At 44.4% G+C, this 17,993-nt stretch overlaps 3 protein-coding genes across 6 annotated transcripts; 2 read left to right on the forward strand and 1 right to left on the reverse strand.

Moving 5' to 3' along the window:
* Positions 1-469: 469 nt before the first annotated feature.
* LOC124304893 (transcription factor Sp4-like) lies at positions 470-7,254 on the forward strand. Of its 3 annotated transcripts, none has more exons than XM_046763669.1 (11): positions 470-1,267; positions 2,343-2,771; positions 2,873-3,230; positions 3,466-3,677; positions 3,798-3,887; positions 3,990-4,355; positions 4,449-4,680; positions 4,786-5,260; positions 5,345-5,639; positions 5,732-5,839; positions 5,985-7,254. In XM_046763669.1, exons 1-11 carry the CDS (start codon positions 1,241-1,243, stop codon positions 6,096-6,098), a joined length of 2,706 nt encoding a protein of 901 aa, XP_046619625.1. In that variant the 5' UTR covers positions 470-1,240; the 3' UTR covers positions 6,099-7,254. The 3 variants fall into 3 exon arrangements, with proteins under 3 accessions (XP_046619625.1, XP_046619622.1, XP_046619623.1); XM_046763666.1 differs by lacking the exon at positions 470-1,267 and adding an exon at positions 1,943-2,192; XM_046763667.1 differs by lacking the exon at positions 470-1,267 and adding an exon at positions 1,943-2,192 and having other exon boundaries at positions 3,493-3,677.
* Positions 6,731-8,914, reverse strand: LOC124304918 (protein transport protein Sec61 subunit beta). Its single transcript, XM_046763727.1, has 3 exons — positions 8,441-8,914; positions 7,875-8,071; positions 6,731-7,483 (listed from the first exon to the last, which is right to left on the reverse strand). The coding sequence occupies exons 1-3, from the start codon at positions 8,441-8,443 to the stop codon at positions 7,396-7,398; spliced, it is 288 nt and encodes a 95-aa protein (XP_046619683.1). The 5' UTR covers positions 8,444-8,914; the 3' UTR covers positions 6,731-7,395.
* A 124-nt stretch (positions 8,915-9,038) lies between these two features.
* Positions 9,039-17,499, forward strand: LOC124304885 (tyrosine-protein phosphatase non-receptor type 23). 2 transcript variants are annotated; one of them, XM_046763626.1, is made up of 15 exons: positions 9,039-9,324; positions 9,547-9,749; positions 9,834-10,156; positions 10,250-10,362; positions 10,496-10,899; positions 10,977-11,318; positions 11,435-11,658; positions 11,770-11,990; positions 12,072-14,316; positions 15,248-15,783; positions 15,890-16,162; positions 16,262-16,446; positions 16,537-16,835; positions 16,925-17,080; positions 17,145-17,499. In XM_046763626.1, the coding sequence occupies exons 1-15, from the start codon at positions 9,238-9,240 to the stop codon at positions 17,273-17,275; spliced, it is 5,742 nt and encodes a 1,913-aa protein (XP_046619582.1). In that variant the 5' UTR covers positions 9,039-9,237; the 3' UTR covers positions 17,276-17,499. The 2 variants fall into 2 exon arrangements, with proteins under 2 accessions (XP_046619582.1, XP_046619583.1); XM_046763627.1 differs by having other exon boundaries at positions 16,295-16,446.
* The last annotated feature ends 494 nt before the right edge of the window (positions 17,500-17,993 follow it).

Genomic DNA, 17,993 nt, shown 5'->3' on the forward strand with positions numbered 1-17,993 from the left:
GTACAAGATACCTGAAATATCGTGGACCAAGCCCCCTGACTTCTACCACTTGTTGCTCCACATTGATAACGTGCGGCGTACCATTTCCGGCGCGATCTATCGGAGAAATTTTAGTGCTCTCGAAGACATTAACGGCACAGAGGGAGAAAAACGCGCGTAATGCCGTAGACGGCAAAGGATAGAAGAGGTATCCTGCCCCTTGGAGCAGGGTTTCCGCCCGCATACCCGGCGTCCGATGAAACAGATGCGCGGAGGTTAGCCACCATTCGCGAAGCCGAATTGAGGGGATGACCGCGGCGCAAGGAGTGCGTGCTGGGTTGCCTAGGGAGCGGTTGGTAGGGGCCGCCCATGAGGGCCGCCCTTAGAGCCGCCAATCAGGACGTCAAGTTTCGCCGCCAGAGCCGCGCCACGTTCGCAGAACACACTTGGCGATGCCTCCGCGGGCCGCGCCGTACCGCCCCACTCGTGAAGCAAATAGTTCCATACACGACGCGAATCTAGACGAGTACGAGCACGAACACGTTTTTGTCACCGATACAAACACGGGACAACAACTCCTCGTGGCTCCGTAAATACAAATAGGTGTAACTCTGTACTATTATCGCCCAAAAGGAGGGTCCCGCATTCGCGGTATAACGGAGCCGTGAAAGTGTCGAGAGTGTTTTGTTACTGTTATGCGTATGGGGTAACTTTTCCACGGCTACCCACCGATGAAAATACATGATACAATTGCGCGTTGTCACCGATAGCGTTGAATCTTGTTTGGGTTTTAAGTCGCTTCGATTATCGTGATCCAGGTAGCCGTGGATTTTCCCGTTTTCAAGCGAGACAGTCGCGCGAGAGACCTTGCTTCTTTGTTCGGTTGACTCGTCGCGACGCCCGAATGACTGTAAGTGGTTTCCCGCTCGTGCTATGAGATGATCCTGTGAATGTAAATGATGCGTCGAGAAGACAAGTAAAGGTCGTGTGCACCAATACTTTTGTTGGACGAATGTAAAACTGTTCGCAGCGTTCTTCTATTTGTTATTAACATATCGATCGGCGGAGGAATACATCGCAAGTGTTGTGCTCTGTGTTCGGAGGAGTACAGTGCAGCTTTAACGAGGAGCACGCCGTACGCTCGAAACGATGCAACGGTTCTTTGCTTGAGTTGGTACGAGCGCCGTGCAGCGAGTCGTCTCGTCCTCGAAAAGCGTTGTCTCGTTCGTCCTCGCTCCTTCATCCCCCTCCGCCGCGTAATATGGCCACAGTCAAGATTCAGCCAAAGGTAAGCCAGAAACAGCAGGCAGCGAGTAGCTTTCTCGTATCGTTTGTGTATTATTATTGGTATAAACAGGAGCGCGCGGGGATACGAAAGAGCACGTGTCGGTCCGCGATCTAGGTGGAGTCCGCGGGGAAAAGTGGGTGGAGGCTGGCCGCGCGAGGCCTTCCTGATACCGCGAGTAGGTGTGTGCGTGAGAGTCGGTTACGCGGATGAGAGGCGTTTATCCGGCCTCGCGCCCGTCCGCCGTTCCTTTTTGTACCCGCCGTCTTTGCCAGCGTCGCCTCTCCGCGTCATTCGCCGCCCCGGGACGGGGAGGGGGACGATCACCACAGTTACGTACCGCGCGGTGATTTCGTCGGGTTCTTACAGAGCCCCGTCTTACGACTGCTAAGACCTCGTTTGTTCGACTGTGGATTATGAAACATTTTTTTGTCTTGCGGAGAACATTTCAGGTCCCATCTAATTGTAAACGTGATAAAGTTTCGAACCTCGATTCGCGTTACAAGTACCGCTTAAGTTCGGGCGTGGGGCCTCAGTGAGCGGTGTTACTTCTCTGGGCTCGAGGGAGGGTCGCAAAAGAGGCGGAGGGACGCCTCTCTCTCTCTCTCTCTCTCTCTCTCTTCCTTTCTTTCCTTCTTTCTTTCTCATGCCTTCTCTCTCGCGGCGCTGGACGACGGCGGCGTCCAGCGTGCCAAGCGTTGCGTTTCAGCTGCCCGCGAGTCTTCCTAGCACCGACCGTGTTGCACCTCTGTCAACGGCATTCGGTCTTCGGCTCGGGTCGACCGTTGATCGCGGTCCTCGTATTGTCGGGATTTTTTAATCAGCTACAACTACAATCGCGCTCGAAACGATTGTAACTTTATTATCGCGGGCCATGGGCCAATTTTCCCTAGTGGACCCGAACAGGGATGTCATCTCAGATACGACGGTAGGTAAACCGCGAATGTGAGCTAACCATGCGTCCTTGCCGTTTCACAAAACCCGTTGTCAGTTACTGAATATTAATGCATTTGGTACAAATTGTATACACGTCGGGCGTTAATTTTTTACGCTGCTAACAGAATCGTATTTTTATCAGGAGGAGGTCGACGAGGAACACGACCCGTTGCAACAACAAGAAGCTGTGGAACAGCAGCAGCAGCAGCAACAACAACAACAACAACAGCAACAACAACAACAACAACAACAACAACAACAACAGCAGCAGCAGCAGCAGCAGCAGCAGCAGCAGCAGCAGCAGGAGCAGCAGCAGCAGCAAAATGCACAGCCCCAGATCCGATTTCTAAACGCAAATGTTTTACAGCAGCTCCAACAGCAGCAAGTTGCACAGCAACAACAACAACAGCAGCAGCATGATGCGCAACAACAACAACAACAACCACAACCACAAGTCATTACCTTGCAACAATTGCAAAACTTTGTGCCTTTGCAACATGCTCAACAAGACCAAAATCAACAAAGGGCGCAAACCATCTCTGTACAAGCTCTGCCGCAGCAGTTCTTACAAGTGTGTTTGTATAATTGCATAAGTATTAGTTTCTCAACAAGATATTATATTTATTATGAACGGGCTTATGAACGTTATAAAGTATCTGAAATATATTCTAGAATACTCAACTCGTCGGTGGCCAGACTCAAGGAACGTTGCAGCATCAGTCGCAGCCACACCAACAGCAGCAACAGCAACAGCAACAGTTGAGTTACAACATGATTCCACAGATGCAAACGGTGAACATTGACGGCCAAGAGGCCCTGTTCATTCCATCGTCAGCAATGTCGGCCGCGACTACTCACCACCAGTCTCAGCCGACAATGCAATTTGCGACGACAGGTGGGCAGCAGGTGCAGCTAGCCGGCGGGCAGACTCTGATAACTCCGCATCCCGTCAGCCTGATCAGAACACCCAATGTTTTCCCCACTTCCATCCTACAAAACATCGGTGGACAAACTGTCCAGTTGCCAACAGGTATATTTCTCATCCTACCTATGCTGACTCTCGCTTCTTGTCACAGTTTTGCCCTGCATGTCTGACTACATTTTCAATTGCACATCTTGGAGAGCTGTTACTAATACTTGTAAACTCAGCTGCGTCGATCGCTGCTTCTAACATCTAGCTGGCTGAACTTTGGTGAAACTTGCTTCATTGCTTTGCTTTCACTGACTAACTGTCGCCTTTCTCGTCCACAATGGCAAACGGACAGATTCCAAGGCTAGCCTGGATGTTTCAGGGCAGAGTGTGCAGGTCCGACCTCTACAGTTTCCAATGCAACAAGTCCAGCAAACCGTACCTGTTCAGGTTCCAGTCACCGTTAGCAATGGACAAACTGTCTATCAGACTGTACATTTTCCGGTACAAGCTCTGTCCAATGTATTCAACATGCCCACTACTCAAATGATACCGCAAATTACTCAGGTTTGTTGCCGTTTTATATATCCAAAGCATCCTTATTGCATTAATTAGTCATCGAGTTAAAATGCACCATTATCGGTGGGACATAATTCTTTACTGAAATACAATCCGATCATCTTACAGCAAATCCCACAAATGGCCCAAATTATTACTCCCAATGGACAAATACAACAAGTACAAATTGCAAATTTGTCACAGCTGCAAGGTTTACAGGTAAGATCTGCCAGCAATAAAATTCAAAGTTTATATTACTTTGATTATACCGCCAAAAACCCCTATGAAATTGTTAGACAATGAGGTAACTATTGCATACAGGGTCAGCAAGTTGCTCAACAAGTAGCTCAGCAGGTGGCGCAGCAGCAAGTTGTGCAGCAAGTTGCTCAGCAGCAAACGCAGCAGCAGGTTGTCCAGACGGTTCAGCAACAACAAGTCGCACAAGCTCAGCATGTGCAGCAGCAACAAGTACAGCAGGTTGTACAGCAAGTTATTCAGCAGCAGCAGCAACACCAACAACAGCAGCAGCAGCAACAACAACAACAACAACAACAACAACAGCAGCAGCAACAGCAACAGCAACAGCAACCACAGCAACATCAAGTGCAACGTGTGCAACAAGTTTCAACACCAGCCCCAACTGTTTCTACATGGAGCACTTCAGTCAGCACACCAAGCAATGTTCAGGTAAAACTGGTTGGATAAATCCATCTGTTTAAAAGAGACAAATTGCAGCTAAAAGAAGCTTGTCTAGATATTATTTATGATTATGTGCTGCAGGTGGTTGGAATAGGATCTCTTGGGAGAACCATGAACGGCAACATGTTGACAACGAAGGATGGGCAGAAGATTGACGTTCAGACATTGTCAACACTGACTAGGCAACCAGAAAGTGTCGAAGGAGACCTCAAAGTATCGAGTATCGATCCGAGCCATTTAGCCAACAGTCAAGTCATTCATATTCAAGCACCGCAAACTACTCAGTCTGCAATGCAACCTATCACCCTCACAGGTATTGTTTGCAGTTTGGTCGCTTTTTTTTTTTCTGTCGTTTCCACTCGGCGTTAATTACTTGTGAATTAAATTTTACATGTATAAAAAATTGACAACTCTACAGGCGCCCAAGGACAACAATTAACACTGATACCAGCCTCTGCCTTGACAAACCTTACTTCGCAAGGTGGAATGATGAGGGGTGTCGGTAGTAACATAATGCAGCTCCAGCCAGCAGCTGGGATGAATGCATCAAATGGATTTCTGCAGTCATTTCCCGTACAAAATATTCCTGGATTGGGAAATGTCCAGGTCATCCCAGCCAGTGCCCTGCAACAGGCCTCCATGCAATCGTTACCTTCAAATCCAACCGGAACGCAAATTGTTACCGCTGCACCAACTGTTCATATTGAGGGAAACGAACCATCCAAGTGGCAGATCGTGCAAACGATTCAGTCCGCGCCTACACCCAGCACTCCTGCCCCACCAGTGCAGCAATATCAGGCAAGCACCACTGCGTCGGCACCTGAGACTGATCCAAACAAACAGCATCGTCGCCGAGTTGCCTGTACCTGTCCAAATTGTGGCGATGGCGACAGGTGGGCAATCAATATGCATATCAGGAGACTTTTTTTATTCACTCGTTGTAAAGCTTTGTTGTCAATAAATTATCATTGTTACAGAAACAGGGATATGACACGGAAGAGGCAGCATGTATGCCATATTCCAGGCTGCAACAAGGTTTACGGAAAAACAAGTCATCTTCGAGCGCACCTGAGGTGGCACACTGGAGAACGGCCGTTTGTCTGTAGTTGGGTATTTTGCGGTAAAAAGTTCACAAGATCGGACGAACTGCAACGACATCGGAGGACACACACGGGAGAGAAGCGGTTTCAATGCCCAGAGTGTACAAAGAAATTCATGCGCTCCGATCATCTCACTAAACACATTAAGACTCACACGAAACTTCGCAGTGGGGTCAGTCGTCAGTTTTTTTTATGCTATCGTCGACAACTATTTTATCAGAAAACATTATATGACAATAACCGTATTGCTCATTGTTGTTTTAGGATGCTGACGTCGATGATCCTGAGAGAGATCTAGAAGCGGAGGCACCCCAGGAAAAATCTTGGCCTGTTAGTATAATAGCAATTCACAGTGATCTTCCAGCTTCTCAGGTACGTTGATGTTCAACTTGGCCGCGTTTTTTAACAATTGATAAGACAGGGTGTAGTCATAAAAGCCAAAGTTCACAAATGCCAAAGAATATTTCCTAAAACATAAGTGATTCAGTGTTTTAATGCAATGAATTATATTATTTAGGAGGCAGCAACATCGACACAGGAAGGATCATCTGACAGTCAATCGTCGAGTGAGGAGAAGATGATAATCACCATACACAAAGAATCTGAACCGTCGGATATGAAGATGAACTGATCATTGTTTGTATCGTTATTTTTTAACGAAGTTGTACACAACACAGTAGCGTTCAGATGCCGCGGCGCAAGATAGTTCTGTGCTATTATCTTTTCTTTTCTCTTGTCGTTTCGAGACACTCTGAATCTTGTTCTAGGATTCTTTTATTTCTTAATTAGCGTCTTGACAAAATCGAATTGAATTACGCCTGCGGCAGAACCAAAATACCGGGGCGTTTATTGACCGAAATACTCGACGATCAGAAGGTGCAAAATCATTGATATACCATTTTTTTAGATGAATTTAAAGAAAAAAAAGAACTGGTCGAACTTAGCGTATGAAAATCATGGTAGTTATTATATGGCTATGTACGATAAATACTGTACATAAGAGCGTTATACATAACATACACATTACACGTAATAGTATATATATATATACACACACATATATTATATATTTTTGTATGATAATACTGTAAATAGTGTACATATAAACGATTTTACACGGGTTTAGAGAGCTTCTAATATTTCAGTTCCTGTGCTGCGATTTAGTTTTCTAATGAAAAAGAATGAAAGTAATGAATACATGAGCATTGATTTGGGATAAAAGTAGTGACTGAAGTTCGGAATGTGAATTAAGAATATTCCGAGTCTGCAACAATATATTTGATATTTATTACCACCGTTTTCATTTTACGTATAAAATAAATTAATCATCATTATCAATCGGTACAAGTGAAACGAGAAATTCTCGCCAGTTACGAACGATTAGTTTGTTGAATTATTCTTAAGTTTCCATACATGAGGCGATCTTCATACTCATAATTTAGACGCATATTTCATTATTTGCATAATATTTTACATGGTATGTTGAATTGGGAAGCTGAAATTTTCGTGTAAAATCATTGGAATGACATTTGAGACAGTATATAACTTCTCTCTCTATAATATCGTAAATGTGTTTGAGAGCCTAATACAATAATTTTTTTTAATTTTCATTTCACACAGCAAGCCAATGACAAGGGATCGCCGTTGTGCGCTACTTGTGTAATAAATATATCGCTTTAGTGACGTTTGATAATGGAAGTTTATAATGCATTCGTACATTTGACGTTGTCCATTGGACGGCACAGTTCTTTTTGTTTAGATTCTGTACGTGTGTGATTGAATTTGAATTTTTTTTTGAAAAAGTGTTCTTCCTTGCTCCGTACATTATGATATAGGTAACGATTACTCATTATGCACAAATCACGCAGGGCATAGTTCATGTCTTATCTCAGTTTAATTTTTAATTTGCACGTCGTTATTTAGGATAATTAGGAGCGAGTGTATTTTCCCCAAATATGGAGCATAAAAACAGATGCGATGAACAGAAGAGACATCACTAAGACTGGTACAGGTCCACTGTAAACGAGAAAATAAAATAACGAATAATTAGCACAGGTACATGACTATGCAATCATTCAGATCAAGGTGACAGTTGAATCAATGTCGAAATTTCTTCATTTTTTTGTATTTTTCACACTAAAATATGATGGTATTTGTATCTTTTGAGAAGTCTTTGTACAATACTATGAGACAAAATCCTTTGTCATTCGTATTGCTGTGATATGTAGGTAGAATGCTCTGAAAATCATAGCGTTAATAGAATTTACCATAGACTAATATCCAGGAATGAAGTCATCACATTACTAGTTACCATTTGAAGAAATATCAACTAGATCCTCTAATTTCCCAATTTTTCCCAAGTCTATAACAACCCTGATTGAATCAAATTCAAGTCTGCAGAGCTTACACTTTAATGCCAGGAGAATCATCGGTGTAAAACCTCCACATGCCACCAGAGCTCGTGCCGGTGTTGCGATTTCTGGCTGAGGTAGCCGGAGCTGTTTTTCGCTGTCTAACTGTGCCTCCACCACTGGCTCTTGGAGCAACTACTTTGCTAGGGGATCGTCCTCCTGCCCCAACAGATGTGGAACTTGGAGCTGCAGGCTGTGAACAGGTACAATTTTGAGTATACAGAGGTATGTTCAAACTGCACGGTAGGAAACCTGTTACATGCCGTAGTTTTCACCTTTTCACTGCTATTTGGGTAATCAGAACCACTTCTTAGCCTTAAGCGAACTATGAAATTGGTGAATATGTGAAAACTGAAAGATGGACCATATGTGTGTAGATTCATGAGAATTGAAAGTACACCATCATTGGGTAAATTCTGTGCCATATATGGTAAAGACAGGAAGGAAAACTGCGTTCGATTGAATAAATTTCTAGCAATATGTACCGTTACCGCGAGCTAAGGAGCATCATACGATGAGAACGAGGTTAAAGTTAGATCTTATGATGGTAAAATGGACTTACCATTTTGTTTGATTTTGACTGTAACGAAGTTGATGTAAAGTCAAAGGTTCTTCTTAGCAAAACCCAGTGGATGAGCGCAGATGGATTCTTTAACGACGATTACAGACGAACTGTACCGCGGACAGATAGCTAACAACGAGTGACGGGAACGGACGCCGCTAACACACTCTTCCACGTAAACTCGGAGAATCTGACCGAACGACGACACGTCACGATACGATACACGCGCCCCGGTGCATCATGGGAAGCCACGTGACGAGCTTCACGAAAATGACAAATATCCCGGTTTGTTGAAATGCTGATTTCACGAATGTCACATGCGATAAGCGATTTTCCAGATGCAAATGATGTGAAACGTAATAGCAAATTATTTATATATTCAGAATTGCAGTAGTATGGAATAGTTTTTCAACAGGTAAAGCTTTTTGTACAGAGATTCTTGATGATTGAAACCACGATTGAAACATTAGCACGAGCGGTTAGGCCGTTCTTCTTGGTCATTTTTTTCATTCATTTTTACAACCGTGAAGCGCCATCTCTGTAATTTTGGAATCGCTATTGTGTCTACCATCTGCAGGGTGCTTCACGATTTCGCCACAAGCGCTGAGGGTGTTAGTTTCGCCCGTTACCGTTGTATTTCTGACAGATCTCCACCTGTCGTTATGCGTATATTTCACACTGATAAGGCTGCCACGAAAGAGAAAACACGCATAATTTGACAGTTGACAACTTCGATATCGCGTGAGTAAACGGTAGTGTTCCGTCGAGGCCACGGTACGAGTTAAGGACTCGCCAAAATGGAGGCGGTTCCTAGGCTGCCGATGATATCCTTCGAACTGAAAGTCAGTCCCGAACCGAGTTCATTTGGACCGAAACTGAAGCAGGTACTTATGTTTTATACGATACGTCGTAAATGCATCGCATAACCGTCGCTCCTGCGTTCAATTTTAATTCGACTGTCGTTACCCTCATTTTTCAGCGTTTATCGCTTACTTTTTGTATGTTTATTTCCCAATCCATAGGTCAAAGAATAATATGCTCATTACACGATTTAGGCGTATGTAAACTTCGTCTAACATCGATTACTGCTTTCTTTGTTCCCCCAGTACATACGTGATTTTTACAACGAGGATCCAGAGTCTTACAACAATGAGATCCATCAACTCGAATCCCTTAGGGCGACTGCTGTGCGGCCTCCGATTGATGTTACCGGTTGCAACTTGCTCAAGAAGTACTACTGCCAGGTGCACTTCCTACAAAGTCGCTTTCCCATGGGCCACGACGGGGCAGCTGCTGTCACTTTCACATGGTAAAAGCACTCCTAGAATGCAATTCCAGGCACAGCCATACTTCAATAATCTTTTAACTGACCAAAACAATTTGAAAACTTTAGGAAAGACACATACGCCAACATGGTCTACTCGCTGGCCAACATCAGATTTGAGATAATATCCATTTTGTATAATGTTGGGGCGGTGCACACTCAGCTTGGGGCCCAGACCGAACGGACTACCGCAGAGGGCATGAAAATGGCCTGTGCCCATTTTCAATGCGCTGCTTGGGCCTTCGACCACTTGAAGAACACTTATCCTCAGCCACCTGGTGTCGACTTGGCCCCCGATCTCATGACCTTTATGCATCAGCTGTGCCTTGGTCAAGCCCAGGAGTGTATATTAGAAAAAAGCATGCTAGACAATCGTAAAGCAACTATTGTTGGTATGACACTTCTGTCTTATTTCACTCGTTTCACCTGACAATTTGCAATCACCCGTACCGATTAATATGTGCTTGTTCTTTCCAATTTCACAGCCAAGGTAGCCACTCAAATAGTTGACTACTACAACTTGGCCTTGAACACTCTCGAGCAAGGAGGAAATGACGACGGCTCTGTTGCCGATACGGTCGGCAGCAAAATATACAAGGTACAAGTAATTGGAGCTTTGTGTTCCAACTGATACTTCTTGAAATTAAATCGTAAATTTTGTTGCGCTGAAGTTTAAGTCAAGTTGTTGTCCTGAACAGCAATAATATTAATAAAGCTTTATTACATCTTAGAGCTGGAAGCGGTATGTCCGTTTTAAAAAACTCTACTATCTGGCAGTATCTCAACTGTATCAAGGCCAGTCAGCAGAGGAGCAGCAGAAGATGGGAGAGAGGGTGGCATTCTATAATGCGGCACTGACAACACTAAACGAGGCTCGTGTTCTCTACACAAGCACAAAGGGAGGAGGCATAATGACGACCAATGAGGACAAAGAGGCTGTGGAGGATGCACTGACATTCACCAACGATGTCATTGAGGGTAAGCGAAAAGCAGCAAAGAACGAGAACGAATTTATTTACCACGAGGAGGTGCCGGAAAGGGATGCCCTGCCTTCGATAAAGGGTGCCTCTCTTGTCAGAGGAATTCCCTTCAGTGTTAGCGACTCTGAGGTCTCTGGTCCAGACATATTTGCCAGGTATGCTTTACAATATTTTCAGATTGACAACAATCTAGTTCACTTCAATAAACTCCAGCAATTGTTTTGATTCCCAGATTAGTACCAATGAAGGTGCACGAGGCAAGCTCATTGTACTCGGAGGAGAAAGCAAAGGTGTTGCGATTAGTTGGAGCTAAGATAGAAGAACGAGATCAGCAGCTAGTCACATATCTAGCATCCCTACGACTAGAAAACTTGAGCCTTTGGGACCCTGACAACAAAGACTCCAACACTTTGGCGTTGCCCGAGGAATTGGCTGAACGTTGCGCTGCCTTAAATGCAAAACCAGCTGCCATTCAGGATTTGGTTGATGCGATGGGGAAACTCGCTGATACTTACCATGATGTCGAAGCCATGCTGAAGGACATAGACGAGCTGTTAACTCATGAAAAAACTCGGTATGTAACAGTTGATTGATACAATTATTTCTATCGACTTAATGATGTAACACTGGTCAAACTATTTCGCTTTTCTAAAAACTTAGGTTAATTTTACTGTACTCTTACCATTGCAGAGAAACAGAGTATCAGGTGGTGCTTGGAAAGAGACCCCCATCCATAGTAGCAACGGATTTGACCCGTGAGGCCAACAAGTATCAAGAGGCTCATGCAAAGGCTTCAGAAAGCAACCAAGCACTGCACCGGGCGATGACTTTACATGTCAATAATCTGCGAATTCTCGCCCAACCGCTGGCTGATCTGATGGCTCACGTTCCTTCCCCGAAGACTCAATCTAGCGGTAAGGCCTTCACGAGTTTACCATTGGGAAATGTAATTTCAGCAAATAGTTACTTGTACTTCAAGTGAGTTGTGTCCACGGCTTACAAAAAATTTTTTTCTTTTCATACAGGAAATGAAGCAGTAAAAAAGGAGAGTGACTCAATTGCCAGAGAACTGAAACGAATACTGGGTAAAGTGGATGAAATGCGACGCCAACGGAGTGAACTGCACACGCAACTCAGAGACTCGATAGCTCAAGACGACTTGACTCGACTTTTGGTCACCGCCAGCACAGAGCCAGGATCGCTGGATCGTTTGTTCGCGGAGCAGATAAGCAAGCACAATAGACTGGTAAGTGCAGCCGTCCGTCAGTTAACAAACCCATTTAGAATCATTTTGGGTCAGATTCAATACACAAAATTTGATCGACAGATCGGCCTGATAGAGCAAAACCTCGCTGCCCAAGACAACATCCTAACAGCCCTGACGGATGTCTATGCACGAAGCGCGGACTCCCGCAAGGCCGTTGAGGAGGTTCTGAAGCGACGTGACGCGATGGTAAACTCGTTGATCTCGTCCTATGACGCATACGAAGATTTGCTGGCCAAGTCGTCCAAGGGGCTGGAATTTTATCGAAAACTCGAGACGAACGTCTCGAAGCTGCTGCAACGGGTCAAGAGCACGTGCAAAGTACAGGAGGAGGAGCGTGAGCAGATACTCGCGCGTAATAACAAGACCAGCACAAAAGTGGTCGAGTTTGCCGCTTCAGAAGAACCGGCGCCGACCAGTGGGGGCCTCAAGCTGAAGGACTATCTCGCCTCCAGGCAGAAGGGCACGATCCCCACGGCAGCGGCAGTAACAGCGCCGACCTATCAGAATCCGTATTACGGTCCGCAGCATACAATTCAGTCGGGCTCGCCGCAGCCGCTTCCGGCTGTTCGGCCAGCGCCTGTAGGACAGGAAGGAAGCGACGCGACATCGGCCGGCGTCTCGGACTCTGCTGATCCTACAAGGGGATATCAATACCCTATGGCTTATACTGACTACTACACTACGCAGCGGGGATCCAGCGACTTGGCCCATGGCTATGGTCATTACACTGAATACGCCGTCGGCGGGTTGAACTCCAGCTTACCAAAGTCTGGTACTACTAACACATCCAGTACCTACCGCCAGGCTAACGGCGCGACCGACACGACGGAGGTCACCAGCTTCAACGGACAGTATAGTAACTACGAACAATCGCGCTATCCGCAAAATGATCAGAATCAATATCCATCTGCTGCCATGCAGCAGTTGCACTACAATCCAGCCGCTTATACCTGTTATCCAGGATACTCGTACTCCGAGCAGGGCTACCTGCCACAGAATTCAGTGACTCCGCCGCAGAGTGGTCAGCCTGCACACTCGATTGCTGAGAATACTGATGCCGCTAAAGGAAATCCTCCAGGCACATTAACGCTCGGTGATAATCACCAGAATATGGTACAAGCCGGACTGCCTCTTAGGGAGGATCAGCAAAATCCGAATCAGGTCTCGAAGACACAGCCGCAGCTCAGCCAGAGCCAACAGATTGCTGGTCAGTTACTCCAGTATGAAACGCAGAACACCCAGCTGCAGCACAGCTTGCAGCAAATGTCTCAACAGAATTTACAAGTGCCGCAGACACCAGCTGCTCAGATTCCACCTCACAGTCACCAGTCCTATGCAACTAATCAACAAGTGACATCTCAATATCAAGCTGTGATGCCAAGCCTGCAGCAACCAGTTTCTCAATCTCAATCTCAACCGATCTCTTCTCAATCTCACAATCTCCCCCCACTGAGCCACGAGAGTGCGCAGTCGTCGATCGGTATTCCAACGCAGTATTCGCAGTCCCAATACTCTAGCAGCACATACACAAATCCATATCCGCCAGGTGTGCACCAGAATCAACAGGGCTATTCAAACTCCACGTCATCCCAGCATCAGCAGATTCAATCACAGCTGCAATCACATCATGGACAGTCTGGAGCCCAGGTTCAACCGAGTAACATAGTACAGGGGCAAAACACACACGTCACTCAGAGTTATTCCAATAGCCAGCCAAGCTATGAAGGCTATCAGAATGCTTACGGTGCAACGGGATATCAAACGCAAACTACACAGAATTCGACGATACCACAAAGCTATGTAGCAGACAGCTACAGTAACCATTCCGAGATGATACAGAGCCATGCCAAATCGTACTCCACTGCACAGAGTTGTTATCCTCAAAATTATCCTTACTCGTCTCTCCAGGGCAGTCAGTTTCCTGGTCAGATGCAGTACCAGGGCTACTCACAGAGGTACGAGAACACTTACAATGCACCTCTGCAAACAGATTCGTACAAAGGTCATCCTGGCTACACTTATGACCCAATGACCGGAGGCTATCAGTATAGCTCCGGCTACCAAAATTCGCAGATTGCACAGCCTGAGGTAAGCAGTATTGTTGAAACCAGCAGCGGCTCGATATTTCAGCAGAATCAGGCGTCCAGCAATTATGCGCCTCAAGATGCCAACACGCAGTACACCATCGCCAGCAATAATAATGGCACCAATCACACACCATCATCTCAGTACAATCAGCAATCCTACCAAACACCGAACTACGATCAGGCCTACTACACACCACCGTACAGCCATCAAGGACAAGGTGAGCTGACGTCATATTTTATTACTGCACGCTCAGATTCCTCTACAATTGTAATTGTTCTTTTTTGTATATATTATTATATTCTGAGAGGTAGTTATGCCCTGTACATAATTCATAGATCTAACTTTATAATCTCATGAATGTAGTGTGTTTTGTTAAATGGAAAAGACTGACATTTACCAGGGGGGGGGGTTGACCTATGAGTTATATTGGTAACTATTGTTACCACCTATTCACCATTAATTTTTTAAATATTTAGAGTATTTTGAAAATATTTTACTTTTCAACATACTTCAATGTGGGTTATTGCTATTTCCGACAGTATCCTAACATGTCTCCAAAACCCAAGAGTAATTATTGCAATGTGTTGTTATGGACAAATAATTGTAAAAAATCGTGAAAATTGAAGGAATAATTCAATTGCGAGAAATGACCCCTATAAGCATATAAATATTCTATGAAAATTGTATGTGTTTAAGGTTACTGAATCATAATTTGAAGTCAGATTTTGAAAATTCAAGATGGCAAATCCAATATGCCAGTCGAAAATTTCAAATTTGATTAAATCTAGACAAAAAACTGTCAGGGGTTTCTTGGGTCGCTGATTGAATTGTTAATTTGAATTCCGACGATTTGACTCCAGATTCACAGTCGGCAACCCCAAAAACCCCAGATAAAATTAAAAAAAATTTTCCGCCATATTGGATCTGCCATCTTGATCTTCTTGAATCCTGAATTTTCAAAATCTGACTTCACATTCGTAATCAGAGTTTCCAAAGACCCTAAGAAACCATATTGTTATAAAAGTTGTCTCAGCACAATAATGTGTAACTCAAAGGATCAATCATAAATTACAAAGAAACAGCGTGGCCGTGCCTTTGATTTTTTTTTTCTGGTTTGCTATTCAGTATCGTAATGTTTTTTGTCACAGAAAGTAGTAGATCTGACACAACAAACCAGAACGGACGTACGCAGACGTACATGCAAGCAACGAATAACGCGACGAACACGACAACGAGTCGGTCGGTGGAGGAGAAGACAATGGAGATACATTCGGACAAGCCGAAGTCCAACATAGATTTGTTGGCAGACCTCGAATTTAGCATAAATCATGCCCCTCTGGTTCCTGAAGTGAACCCCGTGAGTAAACCAGACGGTAAAAGCAACAGCACCGATGGTGAGAAGGTGTTGAAACCTTTGCCGAAGGCCAGTGATGAAGTGCCTACCAAACCGGAACTGGAGATTGAAACGAAAAGCGAAGAAAAGATGGAAAATCTACAGATCGTTTGGGACACCTGGTACAACGATGTTCAACCAAAAAAGGACCCGCTCGGAGATCCACAGGCATTGCAAAAGTTTGCTTATGATGTTGAAAAGTATGAGAAGTTTATGGATAGCTTGCTAACGAAGACGCTGAGCGGTGCAACGACACTGGACATTAAATGGAAAGAAGTTCGGGACTTTCAGGTGCGTGTGCAGCCCTATTTCCTCTGGTTATTTCATTCTCAAATTGCCAATTTTCGATTTTTCTATGCTGATGTGAGTAATATTCAGAACGGTGATCGTTTTTTAGGAACGAGAGGAACAAAAACAGTCCACGCTTATTGCGCTTGCTCACACTGCAGAAAACAGGTCCCTGGGGTCTGTTCCTTACGATTCATCGAGGGTCCAACTCGACGTTAAGGATTTTTACATAAACGCGTCCCACGTCAAAGACATAACGCCGTGCATACCAGTTGCTTTCATCATTGCGCAAGCTCCAACCGCCGACACAGTGATGAACTTCTGGACAATGATCTGGGAACAAGAGTGCGAAGTTGTCGCTTGCCTGGCCTCGAATTTGCAGGTTCACAATTAATCGATACAGGCTTGATTTAATAATGTTTTCTAGTCTTTATACCCGAGTGAGATTTTATGTACAATAATGATCTTCTATTACATGCAGTTGAATAACGAAATTTACTGGCCAATGGCAAAGGGAGAAGACTTGATCGTTGGGAATTTCATATTGTCATTGGAGAGCAGCATAGACCACACGACTTATGTCCAAAGAATAATATCCTTGAAAGACACAGAGAAGAAAACGTCGCGGATTGTGGTGCACATGCAGTTCACTATGTGGCCAGTTAAGTTAGTATTTTTCAATGGCCAATAATAATTGATGCCACATTAGTATCCGCGTTAAGCATTCGCTAAAGAACAAAATCTACCCTTTTTCAGCGGTTATCCAAGCAGTCCTGGGCCTTTACTTACTTTTTCGAATGATACGCTTTCGGAACAGGCCTTGAGACGATCTCGTAGGCCGATCGTGGTACACTGCGTCGACGGCGGTACACTAAGTGGGTTATTCTTGCTGGCCGTAGCTTCTGTGTGTAACGTGCGAGCTGGACGCGGACTTGTCGATGCAGGTCTTGTGTTTTCAACCCTAGTCAGATTTCGGAAGTCCCTTGTCGATCAGGACTCTCTGTTGTTCGCTTATCGTACGATTTTGTACCACGCTCAAGACACCCTCATGAAACGTAAGTGCTCTGCTCTCTAGTGTTATTTTGCACTAGGAAAACTTTTTTTTTTCGTGGTAACATGACGCCTGATCTGTAATTGCCCACAGGCGGAATTTTGTCCTCATCACGGTCAACGTTCGAGTGCTTCGATGGAAACAAATCAAGGAAGGGAAGAAGCAAGATACAGCAGCGGCATCCTTCGGATGACTTTCTTCACAACCTGGCAGCGGGCATGCTGCGCACCTCGCAAGATTTTGTTACAGGTATTATTCTTTTTTCAGTTACACAGTACGCACCTATTAAACCTTTTTCACTCTACTGTTTCAGGTGGCTCCAAAGGCTCTTTGTCTGACAGTTTGTCGTCGACAACATCTATCGAAACCCGTGAAAAATCCGAGGAAGTTAAACCCGTGGATCCTCTGAGTCAGCTAGACCCTATGTGGTCGATTAGGAAATAAGGAACGGATGGATTGTTTGATTGAAATGTCTTCTTTTTCGGCACTTATATTCGAAATGATTTTTGTTATAGAAGAGACCGGCTCGATGATTCATTTTAAGGAGATTATTACGTTAAACGTATGTGTGCACGGTATAAAGAATCAGTATAATTTCTTAATTTATATGAAGTTAATGATATACATTGTACAGTTATAATTTGTACAAAATATTAATTGACCAGTTACTCTGTTGAATGATAATTTTGATCCAGAATAATGCTATCATTTTACAATCACACAAATGTATATATCAATATAATATTTACTAGGGTTGTGCGGATTTCCGAAATCTCAGAGAAAATAATTCGGGTTCGGAACGGGTTTGTATCGGATTGGGTTTTTTCCGAAATCTTTGGAAAACGAAAAATTTTTGAGAAACCCGAATCGTAGCTAACCTAACTTACCTAATGTTTTGCTGGACAAATACTGAATAGTAATGGTAAATATTATATCTAAATGACATCAATATTTTCAGTAAAAAGTATATCACCTTTCGTCGGAAGATCCGAGAATTTCGAAAATTTTGACGTTACTGATGTTTTCGTGGATCCCGAGATTTCCGAGAACTCAACCCGGAACAAATTTTTCCCGACCCGTCCAAAAGAATTCTGCTACCCGCACAGCCGTAAAATTTACTATAATAAACATACAGGCATATGCATTTCCTCTTACATAGGTA

This window comes from Neodiprion virginianus, chromosome 5 (assembly GCF_021901495.1).
Source record: "Neodiprion virginianus isolate iyNeoVirg1 chromosome 5, iyNeoVirg1.1, whole genome shotgun sequence".
Taxonomy (NCBI): Eukaryota; Metazoa; Arthropoda; class Insecta; order Hymenoptera; family Diprionidae; genus Neodiprion; species Neodiprion virginianus.

Bases quoted from the DNA above. Each gene is read 5' to 3' on its own strand.
- LOC124304893 (XM_046763666.1), top strand. From the start codon at position 2,139: ATGGGCCAATTTTCCCTAGTGGACCCGAACAGGGATGTCATCTCAGAT. The intron at 4,356-4,448 runs GTAAAACTGGTT...TATGTGCTGCAG, and splicing joins GCACACCAAGCAATGTTCAG to GTGGTTGGAATAGGATCTCT. The intron at 5,840-5,984 runs GTACGTTGATGT...TATATTATTTAG, and splicing joins GTGATCTTCCAGCTTCTCAG to GAGGCAGCAACATCGACACA.
- LOC124304918 (XM_046763727.1), bottom strand. The intron at 7,484-7,874 runs GTAAGCTCTGCA...TCTCGTTTACAG, and splicing joins GATTCTCCTGGCATTAAAGT to TGGACCTGTACCAGTCTTAG.
- LOC124304885 (XM_046763626.1), top strand. From the start codon at position 9,238: ATGGAGGCGGTTCCTAGGCTGCCGATGATATCCTTCGAACTGAAAGTC. The intron at 9,325-9,546 runs GTACTTATGTTT...TTGTTCCCCCAG, and splicing joins TTGGACCGAAACTGAAGCAG to TACATACGTGATTTTTACAA. The intron at 11,991-12,071 runs GTAAGTGCAGCC...TTTGATCGACAG, and splicing joins TAAGCAAGCACAATAGACTG to ATCGGCCTGATAGAGCAAAA.